General features: G+C 31.6%; 1 protein-coding gene across 2 annotated transcripts in view; it reads right to left on the bottom strand.

Moving 5' to 3' along the window:
• Positions 1–12,516, bottom strand: part of LOC111510853 (phosphatidylinositol-binding clathrin assembly protein LAP) — a 131,369-nt gene that overhangs the window by 7,591 nt on the left and 111,262 nt on the right. For both annotated transcript variants that reach the window (XM_074181900.1, XM_074181901.1), the window contains 4 exons: positions 12,216–12,387; positions 11,597–11,867; positions 10,866–10,967; positions 1,600–1,807 (listed from right to left, as the gene is read on the bottom strand). In XM_074181900.1, coding sequence (XP_074038001.1) covers positions 1,600–1,807; positions 10,866–10,967; positions 11,597–11,867; positions 12,216–12,387 — 753 coding nt within the window. The remainder of the gene's footprint in view (positions 1–1,599; positions 1,808–10,865; positions 10,968–11,596; positions 11,868–12,215; positions 12,388–12,516) is intronic.

Raw genomic sequence — 12,516 nt, 5'->3', positions numbered from 1 at the left:
AAACAGATTGTTTCACAGTTCCATTTCACAGGTATGTTTCAAATAGAAAGTAGTTGGTAATTCTACTTTTATCAATTTTGAAAATAATACTTTCAAGGTTGTTATTGTGCTTTGAAGACATTTGATCTGAAGACAAAGTAGATTGATAGAAAAATTACTTTTACTATATCTACTAGGTTGTTTTGAAAGCTTTTTCCGTTGTGTAGCTCTATATCTCAATGTATATTTATTCCAGTATGGTATAAACTGATCTATAGAGAATATAGTATTCTATACATTGATGCTGTTCATTTCTGTCAAATTTGATTTTTTTCTTCTATTTAATTTATAACTAACTATATGATGTCGTTAAGCAATTTTCGGCCAATTTCTCTCTACGAATTCAAATTGAACCAAAGCGTTGTTGTAACAGCCTGAAAAATAAACGAAGGTTTTGGCAATGATTGTGTTAATGAATGCACTGTTCGACGTTGGTTTGCGCAATATCGTTCCGGAGATTTTATCTTCGAAATGAGTGTCCTACAGGATGACAATTGATGACCCTGGTGGAGACGGAAACATCAAAAATGGTGCGTGGGATGGCGGAACAACTGAGCGTCAGCTCCTATGAGGTATTTGATAGTTTAGAACGCATTGGAAAGGTCAAAAAGTTAAAAAAAATGATCCTTTTTTTGTATCGGATCGTCACGTGTGATGAGAAGTGCATCTTCTACGACACCAGGAGACACTCAGGACAGTGGTTGGACACCTATGAGCCACCTAGGACTTACCAAAGGCGAAAACCCACCAGAAAAGACCATGCTTACTGTAGTCAGCGGCTGGTGTGATTCACTATAACTTTCTGAAACCAAGCCAAACCATCACAGCAGTCCTATTTGAGGAAATCGACGAAATGTACCAAAAACTGCATCAGCAGCAGTCGGCACTGGTCAACAGAGAAGGTTATCCTGCTCCACGACAACGCCTGTCCTCACGTTTCACAAATCACGGTCTGTAAATTAAACAAATTGAGCGTCGAAGTTCTGCCTCACCCACCATACTTCCTCGATCTCCCGCCAACCAACTACCATCTTTTTAAGCACTTTCTAACTGGTAGAACCTTCGTTAATCAGGACCAGGCAAAATCGGTCTTCCGTCGATTTCATCGAATTTCCAGCACACAATTTTTATGCTGATGGAAATAATAGACTTGTGTTATGTTGGCAAAAGGGCACTGATTTAAATGGCGCTTATTTTGGATAAATTGAATGAGTATTCAAAATAGACTCATAAAAATAAGCAAAACTTTTGAAACAACCTGTTGTTGTTCTATTTTCAGATGAAAATGAAAATTATACAACTATAACCTGCTTTTCTATTCTGGAATGTCAGAGTAAGGGTCCTAGGGTCCCAGATTTGCCAGACTACAATTTCTGTGTTTATTTGTGTTTATACATCTGTAAGTGTTATTTTAACTATATTTTAACATACATGCATGTACGACAACTGACTTTGTCAACAAGAATTGTATTCTTTCGACAATAAAGCATATTCTGATTCTGAATATTCTTTCAATTGGAGCTGTACCGCTAGGTACTAGAAATAATATTTGATACTTACTTTGGAGGAAGTACTCTATTGTTTATGGATAAATTTTCTGCCAAAGATGCTAGACTAGACTCCAAATCACCTGTCAAAAGTCCATTAGTTGAAGATTGCTGATTGTTATTAGCATTATTATTGCTTGTCGAAATCGTCGATGTATCGTTTTTATGCCCACTTGAATTCATCGGTTGAAGGAGACCTCCTAAGGCGTCAAAGCTGCTAGCTGGAATGGAAAAATATGTTCCATTCAATGTAGAGAAATATGTAATTATTTGATTTTTGTTCCATTTTGCAAGCCAGAGAGTAGTGCAAACTATGCAGTTCATTCTTTATTCATCCATTGGAGCAATAAGCTATAGGATATGTAAAAAGTATAAAGTATACAACAAACACACGAGAGGTTAAAATAGGTTTTCGTAAATAGAAAAAAAAATTATTGGACATCCCGTTGAGAGACAAACTGTTTTCAGAAGTTGATGATATCATGTTATACTATGAATCAGCTACAAAATCTCAAAGAAATGAAATGTTACTACCAAAGCATTCTTCGCCAAATAGCTCCAAGCCGACACATAGGATACTTGACCAAGTATACTGCAGATTTCAAACAGTGGCAGAAGTTTTTCTGACTACCGTAAAAAGAAGTGCTTTCGAAGTTATTCAAAATTACTTTTGACTGAATTTTTTCAAAACAAAAATAAACTATTGTTACAAGAAACACTTAATTTCTAATGAATTCAATTTTGTCATGAGAATGGAAGATCAATTATTCCACATTTGTAAAACCACTTTATAGTAGAAGAACATGAGTTCAATCACGAATATGATGTGTTACATTTAGAAGAGTAAAGTTTGAAACTCAATCTTTTAGAATGTTCTGAAATAAATAGATTTAAGAATTTGGGTCGTTCACTGAATGACCAAATAGAATTAAATGACTCCTTTGAGGACAAAACACAAGCACTACAGGAAAATCTTGAAGGCGCTCCAAAAGCAGTGCCTGTGCTTTGGATTTGAATTGTTGGAAATTAAATTCATTTGAAAAAATATTCTCAGGAAGTTTATTCTACATAAACGCAGTTCTCCAAATGAAACGAGTTCAAATTAATTTTATTTATTACATGTTTATTCACATGAGTTTGTACACTTTATAGTTTTTTCTTACGTTAATGTTTATCGATTTGAAAAGAGAAATGAAAATTTCTATATTTTTTACCACTTTTAATTGTAACTAACATTACTGCAGTTTCGTCCTATATGGACATTCTCAAACTAATACAATAAACTAACAATTATTCATTACATTCGCCAATATATACCATTCAGGTACTTGATTGAGTACCTGAATTTACAGGTCACAATGCGGATATGCCAATTTAAAAACCGGAGAGTAAATTAAATCGATTTGATCATTCAACAGGTTGCACCCGCAATGTTTATGCTTGTAAATTTCCAAGGATTCTAAATAATTAAGATTGCAAACCTTCCTTGCATAGTGCAGAATTTCTGTATCGTTTAGATTCGGAAACTTGTGGTTGCATGCCAAGGAATGGTTTGAAAACGTCGAATCATTTTTTCCTAGTCTGAAGGACCTTTCATGTTCAGCATACCGTTTTTGGAAATTTCGTCCGCATTGTCCCACATAAACACTATTACACTCCGGACACGTAAGCTTATAAACTCCAGATCAATGCCAAAAATAAGGTCGACAAGTTGGGGAAAAAATCTGGAGTTTATAAGCTTTAGTGTCCGGAGTGTAAAAGTGTTTATGTGGGACAATGCGGACGAAATTTCCAAAAACGGTATGCTGAACATAAAAGGTCCTTCATTCACACTAGGAAAAAATAATTCGACGTTTTCAAACCATTCCGTGGCATGCAACCACAAGTTTCCAAATCTAAATGATACGGAAATTCTGCACAATGCAAGGAAGGGTTGCAATCTTAATTATTTAGAATCCTTGGAAATTTACAAGCATAAACATTGCGGGTGCAACCTGTTGAATGATCAAATCGATTTAATTTACTCTCCGGTTTTTAAATTGGCATATCCGCATTGTGAACTGTAAATTCAGGTACTCAATCAAGTACCTGAATGGTATATATTGGCGAATGTAATGAATAATTGTTAGTTTATTGTATTAGTTTGAGAATGTCCATATAGGACGAAACTGCAGTAACGTTAGTTACAATTAAAAGTGGTAAAAAACATAGAAATTTTCATTTCTCTCTTCATTATGATCTCCTACCACGTAGTAACGGCTACATTCATCAATTTATTGTTTATTGATTTATTCACAAACTCAGGTATGTATTTTCAATGTTAATTGGGTAGGTAGAAAAACTAAATCAAAGAGAAATATTACGTATTATAAAATAGATGTTAAATTTCAAAAATAGGTGATGAATACAAGGAAACCACGTCAGTTTCCGTTTGAAACAGTTTACCTCAAACATGGTTCGAAATCGAATTAGGATTATCTGAACAAAGTCAATCTAAAATTGGATGTAGAGTTCAAAAATGTGGAAATAGTGATAAAAGTATTTTTTTAAACCCTGTATAAATAAAAATATGATTCGAACTGTAGATCCTCATGGTATTACTCCACTCCATTTCTAATTTGATCGTCTTAATACCAAAGAGTCCAAGATTATCAGTGTTTATACAAGTACGTTTGATAAAAAAATTTAAATTAATTAATATCTTCTAAACGGTAACAAAATTGGCATACGGAAATAGTACATAGAGTTGTTGACAAAGTGATAAGAAATCATAATATGATATTATATACAGGGTGTTACATTTTAAAAATCAAAGTAGTCGCTACATTATAGTGCAAGCGGCGTCGCCGCATCATCTTAAATATTTTAGGCTTGTAGATCATATTAATTAATGCATACTGTAAAATTTTCAGGTTGATTCGTTGCCTGGTTTGACAGAAATGTCTAATTAATGGTCGTCGTGTGAAAAGCCCTGTATAGAGGGTTAATAAAGGTTGATAAAAAGTATATACAAACAAAACATGCTCTTAAAACTTTGTTTATAAGAAGAACCATTCAAGTAACGAATAAGATAATTGAAATACTAGATGAAATGTATAAGTATAAATGTATAAAGTTGGATAACATAAGTTATACTGGAGTAGAATGACTTTGAAATAAACATTTTTGAATCTCAATAGTCTGTCTCTCTAAATTTGTTTTTCCATTAATCAGCAAATATTGAATAACTCACTAAATATAATCTTTTTTAGTTTGTGAATTTGTAATGGTTTGAAAAAAAATTTTGCAATGCCACAAACATATTACGTTGCAATTTTCAGTAAATTAAAGTGAAATGAATGGTTTTCAGATATTTCAGAGGAGTAAAATGTTTTATTTTGAATAATATGACAAAGATAAGATTAATTTTTCTAGATAATGATATGATTAACCTAAAAATGTTCATTATTTCCAGTTCATTATTTCTCAAATTTCTTTGTAGTTGGCTGAAAACATGTGTTATTTATTAATATTACAATAAATATACTAAAAACTCAGGTGAAAAAGCAAAAATTTCTTACATAGTTGTTTTTCTGAATATGAGTAACAAGTGACTTGGAACAGATTTACAATATAGATGATGTTCGTTTGAAATATCAGGCGATGGGCATTCATTCAAATACCAAACAAGCTACAACATGCTATAAGCACATCAGGTAAATGTCATGCGATACAGATTATAATAAAATGAAAGACAACAAACACAGATAAATATAGAATGGATTCACCTGAAAATTGTTTACATATACCACTTATACCATTGACTGTAAGTGCAAACAATTTACCAATATACCTCAATAGTTCAATATTTATGAGGGAAACTATATTAGTATGTGAAATATTATTGTCGAAGGTAGAGAAGAAACAATATGTTGAAAGTGATGGGAATCAAACATCTTTTGATAAGCTGGAGTCTTCATTCGATAGACCTTGCCTTTGAAAAAAATCAATGACTTTCAGAATCGGTGTATCAGTGGATTCGGATGGGGAATCTAGAATTAGCAGGGAAGGGGTATTATCTTCTACAAGAAAAGGATTGGAGGAGGTTTCATCGGCAGCTTGCAAAAAAAAAACGCTGTTAGTGAGAGTAAACAATTTTGGTTTTTAGTGTCATTTTGGACTATTTCCTCTTTGATTAATAATATATTGAATGATCAATTACATGTTCAAATGTAAAAATATCGTCAACCATAGAATTGAAATAGAAACAATATCAAATCATTGGGTAAAACAAATTAGTATCTCCAATGAAATTGAAAATTTTGATTTCCTCAGTAAATGCCAGGTGATATACCAGCAGGAGGTTTGTTAGATTCAAGCAAAACACCAATACTTCGTAACAATTCTGTGGGCTCTAACAATTTTATTCCTACTACGGAACAGTGCAATGAATATGTAAATAGATTAGGAAAAACTGAATACACTTAATTGAATTAATGAATCGAAAAGGTTTTTTGTATTAAAGTGTATAATTTTTAAAATTCTTGCAAAGCGCTTTCGACTTTCGTCATCATCAGTGCTCACCTGAAAGTAAGTGATCTAATTGAAAAGGAAGTTTAGTGAAAATTGAAGTTGTAAAATTTTTTAATAATCTTTAAGGGTAAGAAAATTGGAACAATTGTTTAAGATTACTTACTTGTCAGCAACAGGAAGTATCAAATTAAGTACATTGCACATTTGTAATATTTGACTAATATAAAACAAAATAGGCTTATAGCCAAGAAAATACATTTTTGGATTGAGGCCATGTGGTTCAGTGAAAGTATTATATGAAGAAGGACAACTTGAGACAGAATGTGACAAGTGTCATTAATAAAATTGATAAGATTCTCAATTGTCACAGATATGTTGATGACTGCTTGGTTTTCATAGATGGTAACTCTAATTTAGCACATGATATCCTTGACTCCTTAAATAACTTACATCCAAAAATTAAATTCACACTTGAAATAGAAAAAGACAATAAATTAAACTTTTTAGATCTTACTATAACAAAAACGAACAATTGAAAGGAATGACATGACCAGACTCTACCACCTTCGTTAATTCACCTTCTGTGAAATATTTTTCCTTACCTTATTTTGATCAAAATATGTGTACTGTTATTTCCAAATTTATAGAAAATACCATAGCTGGCACAAATATTTCTTTTAAATCTCAAAACAACTTAAGTAACTTTTTAGTAAATTCCAAAAACAAAATCAACAAATTATACAAAAGTGGAGTCTACAAGCTTGACTGTTCTGATTGTTGGGCATCTTACATTGGTAGAACCTGTAGACCTCTTTTTACTCGTATTAATGAACATTTTAAAAAACCCGACAAATCTGCTTTTGGCCACCACACAAAATTTCACAATCACAACTTTAGTCCCAATAGAAATTCCAAAATATTACATAAAATAGATACTAAAAATTTCCTTAGACTTGACTTGTTTGAAGAGTTGGAGATTTCTAAAGAACTTTCCAATAATGATCATTGTTTGAATACTCAAGTAAACTTAAACAGAGATTTCCTTCCCCTTCATAAAAGGATTATGAATTATTAATTAATCACATTTTACTAATACAATTTATTCAATATTTTTCCTCTACATAATTAATCAAATCCATAATGGATCACTCCTCAAGTTGGTACCATTATTTTAACATGACACTTGACACATTCTGTCTCAAGTTGTCCTTCTTCATATAATACTTTGACTGAACCACATGGCCTCAATCCAAAAATATATTTTCATGGCTATAAGCCTATTTTGTTTTATATTCGCCGATGATACTACCATGATACTACCATTTTCAATCATTTACCTGATGAAATTAAAGACATTATACCTCTTAAGCAGTTCAGAAAAGCTCTAAAAAATATTTTGGTTGTTAGACCGTATTACCACCTTGAGGAATATTTCAGTGACACGCTATCATAGTTGTACTATTCATACTCCAAAATTCTTAGTAATAATTCATTTTTAAATATTCGTAAAGCGATATTGTGGTTTAGGTATATGATTCATAATTTCACACATTGTTATCCAGATTGATATACATATATATATATATATATATATATATATATATATATATATATATATATATATATATATATATATATATATATATATATATTTTCTCTCTTGTAAAAATTGACTCAGGCTTAGGACTTTATTGTGTTTTTAATGTATGTACTATGCATGTGTGTGTCTGTTGGTGTGTGTGTACACACACCTTGTACTGATTTTAATATTTTATATGTATTATTTTGTACTATTTTTAAGCTTTGTAACCATGATTTATCATGTATACAATAAAGCATATTCTCTCTCTCTCTCTCTATAAGTCAAATATTACAAATGTGCAATGTACTTAATTTGATTAAACAATTTTTCCAAATTTCTCAACCTTAAAGATTATTAAAGAATTTAAAACTTCAATTTTCACTAAACTTCCTTTTCAATTAGATCACTTACTTTCAGGTGAGCACTGATGATGACGAAAGTCGAAAGCGCTTTGCAAGAATTTTAAAAATTATACACTTCAATACAAAAAACCTCTTCGATTCATTAATTCAATTAAGTGTATTCAGCTTTTCCAAATCTATTTACATATTCATTGCACTGTTCCGTAGTAGGAATACTAATACAATACAATTAATACAAAAAACCTCTTTGATTCATTAATGAATATGTAAGGCAAATACATTTTATCAGCAACATTGCACATGTTTCTCAAATATTCATTCAAATTAGTCAGAAGAGTAATTGTTTTTCCTATTCCTATTATGGAAGATTTACTGATCAGATGGGGTAATTTTAAATTTTATTTACGAAACCAGCTAAACATACATACTTATCTCTAGTATAGTTATAAAATTTCCAGATCCATTGTGTTGTTGAATATTATAAGTATATTCCTAATTTTTCCCTAAATTCATTTCATGATGTGAAGTATTGTTTGCCTATACTCTGTACCATATAGATAGGTTGTGACTGGCAAATATTTATAATCTCTCAAATGTATTATGTATTACATACAACTTTTTATGACACTGAATGAAAAAATACCGTTTATATAAAAATAGATGAACTATTGTTTCTTACATAATATCATTGTATCTTTGTCGTGACTGCCAAATCAAGCACTTTTCCTAAACACTAGAACTGCAATACTCTTCTCGATGCGTGTTTTAACAAACAAGTTGGTGAAACACGAATTGAGAAAAGTATTGCAGTTCTGTTATTTGGGAGAAGTGCTTGTTTTGGATTTATTCCACGCTACTGCAATATTCAAAAACATCAGGATCCTTTATATTGTATTACAATCAAACGATTCAAGATTTTATGAGGTTTCCTGTATATTCTGGTGCTGTTATACTTCATTCACAGCATGCTCAGTCACTGCAGATATGTACTAGTCATTACCTCTTTTTGACCAATCTTTTGACTTCATTATACAAAACACCTTCCAAAGCAGGGGGTAAGTAATATACAAGGGATTTATTTTATACTTTGGTTTCAAAATTAATTTCTACTACATCTACTTAGATTCAACGTATGAGGGTGGTTTATCATTAACCTAACCTTTAATAGATGGCAAAATGTCATAAACGATTTTTTATCGGTTTTGACATCTTCCATCCAAACTACTGAAATTTAAGCAGGTACAAAAATTAGTTTAGTTTAGCTGTCGTTGAAAGCAAGCAACTTTTATGTTTAAGAAAAATTGAAAAATAATGCACAAATCAGAGCTGAACTGGATGCTGTTTATAGCGAATTTGCAACAGTGAAACTTTATGAAGCTGCATTTGTTTGTACTCAAAAAAATATGTTCCATAATGAAAGTTCAGATGCTCCATCAAAAAACAACAAACAAAATTCATAATGTGATCGTGACAGATCATAGAATCAAAGTGTGATATCAACTAAGCTTTTACATAACATCACATATGAACATTTCAACATGACAACTCTATCCACTTTATGGATGCCAAGTTTGTTTATTTGCGGAGAATAAGAAACAGTCAAAGCAGTGGAGAAAAGGTGGCGATTGCCATCAAAAGAAGACCAATACCACCCTATCGATTGAAAAGGTGATATAATCGATATATTTTCAAAAAGCATTATTCATTTTGATTACTTCGAAAAGGGTAAAACAATAACTGATAAGTGATACACAGCTCAACTGATATTTTCAATGCTGAGATGAGAAAAAAACGCCCTTGATTCTGTTCTATCAAGATATTGCACTGAAACACACATGATAATGTGTGTTTAATATGATTATAGCATAGGCAAATATTAAACCTACTGAGATACAAACTGATTGGCCATCCACCATGTTCACCAAAACCAACCAAAGCATATTGACATATCGACTTATTTCAAAAAATCAATGAGGAGAAAAAGATAGAAACATGTGAGTTTTTTAAATTTCACTAGATATTGTCAAACCGCCTAGGGCATAGGTACAGTACTGGCTAGGACATACAGAGACGTCAGCAGTGGTAGAGCATGCTATGAAGATGACCTGTATGGTATAGAGGTTGTCGGACAACATTTCCAGCATTCACTCGATTGATGAAATAAGTTTTCAAAAAAAAAATATCAATTCAATTTTTGCATTTTCTAGAAAACAACACTCTATCCCATTCCTATTCGAGGGATGACACCAACATTTAACTGTTCTTTCATTATTTTCGCCAAGAAATGAAAATGCTATTTCATTATCTGTTTACTAATGAGTTTATTTGCCGATTAGAAAATAATAATGAGAAGGGTATTATTTCAATGAATAAATAAATATGATAAAACTTCAAAGGTGGTCAGAAAACGAATCACTATAAATACTGCTCATTTTGTAAAACAATTATTGAAATAAAAATCAATGAATACAATTCTTAATGAGGAAAGGTGAAAATCGAGTAATAAACCATTATGAGACTATAAGTAACAACTTTTTGACATCTGTATTCAAAGTACCAACATTGTACTATAATGTATTGTCTTCCAGAGTCTTAATTTTTTTGTCATCCACAGTAGCATTATTATATTTTGTTAATAGAAAATTGCATATAGTGATCAAAGCAGGCAGAAGATGTTTGGTGCACACAAATATTTTTGTGCAACACTAACATGCCCAAAGTCCAGATAGACAAGCATGAATTAGGGATGTTATGAACAATCATCTGTTGATGTTGATGAATAAATACGGCCCAGAAATATAGTGTTTAAAATATAAAAATTACCATTGGATTCTGTGTTGCCAAAAACAGAAGCAAAACTATTTTCCGTGACAAATGCTCCATTTGTTATCACAGGACTTGTTACTGGAGTAGTCACCCCAAAACCTGAAAAAAGTATATGGCTGTCAAGTGAAGATTTAAATTTTTGTAACATATCAAAACGATTTTGAGTCATATATAGATTGTTCTTGAAGAATGCGTTCAAGTTGTCAAAATCAGTCGTTTGAGTCAAAATTTTGATGATATGTTGTCACTTATATGGTAACATGGAAATTTTCAAGATTTTATTTATAGCATACCACACAACATATCAAAAACATATAAGTAGTATTTTGCGTATTTTGCAAAAACTTGAAATAAAAAATTTGAATGTTGCACCGTACAGTTGGAGTTGTCATTTGTTATGATTATTTTTCAAATGCACCTGAGAACTAGTTCCGAACTATCCGAAGTTATCCAACGAATATTAAAGTTTTCAATAAAACTTCAATAATATGCTCAAACATTGTACTTTACATTTTTAAGTTTCAACTTTCAAAGCAAACATATTGTCCCTAAATTTTCAAGTTGTCCTGTAATAAACAACTAATGACTCTTATATTCGTTGTGCTAAACCTTTACTTATCAAATAGAAAGTTATCTATTTTTAACTGATTTTGCATGGTAGTCATTGTGCTTTTAGAAAGAAAGAGAACCGTTCAGTCGGTAGGTACATACGTGTCCTAAGCACTTACCATTGCCATTTGCCATCCATATATTATTCTGGTGTGGAGGTATGAACATGGGTTGGTTGCTGGTAATAGGCAGTGGCTGTGAGAAAGCGTCAGAAAATGGATTCGACATCTGAAGCAGATCATCTGATACCCTCACAGGAGGAGGCACAGGATCAGAAGTGAATAAATCTACTGTTGGAGTGAGAGCGTTTCCAGATTGAGATGATACTGTCATTGAAGAAGAAGAATTGCTCAAAAATGGATTACTGGCCGCAGATGGCGAGACTTTCGACTAAAAAAATATAACAGTGGAATAAATTAGTGAGAGTAATTAAGTGTTTCAAGTGGGAATAGTTTCTTACTCTGCAAATATTTTTTTTCAATAATAAATCTGTTCTGATTTAGTGTGAAATTATCATTTATGAGAATTGAATATTGACATACGGAAAAACCCCATAGCTTTGAAACGACAGAAAGTTAAATATTGAAATTAGATAAAAAAATCAAAATTTATGGATAATTTAACACTGCCTACTGTATATCTATATAAATTATCGACTTAATATCTAGAAAAAAAAAATTCAGGTGAATAAATTTCAAATGTTGCGAAGTTATTAGTCAAATCCTGTGAAATAATTACCTTGAACTGATTTATGGCCGCTTCTTCTTCTGCTAAAATTTGCGATTTTAGATTCTCATCTATTCCATTGGGTGGAGTATCAAAACGACCGTTTGCTACTACATTACCAAATGCATTACTTGTAGATGATAGTGCTGTTACTCCAGATCTGATATTCTTTTGATTGCTACTGCTACAAGAGAAGAAATGACAGTGATTGGGTAAACTAAAATTTTGAAAACTATCGGAGACATAAAAACAATACTAATTTGGTTGTACCGATTGTATCCATCCGATTGTTTCTTTTGAAAACTCGTAATTT

Source organism: Leptinotarsa decemlineata, unplaced genomic scaffold (assembly GCF_025532065.1).
Source record: "Leptinotarsa decemlineata unplaced genomic scaffold, Ldec_3_MD MMD2_tig00026317_RagTag_RagTag, whole genome shotgun sequence".
NCBI classification, from domain to species: Eukaryota; Metazoa; Arthropoda; class Insecta; order Coleoptera; family Chrysomelidae; genus Leptinotarsa; species Leptinotarsa decemlineata.
The sequence above is the reverse complement of the archived record's forward strand: the minus strand, read 5'-3'. Positions and strand labels throughout refer to the sequence as shown.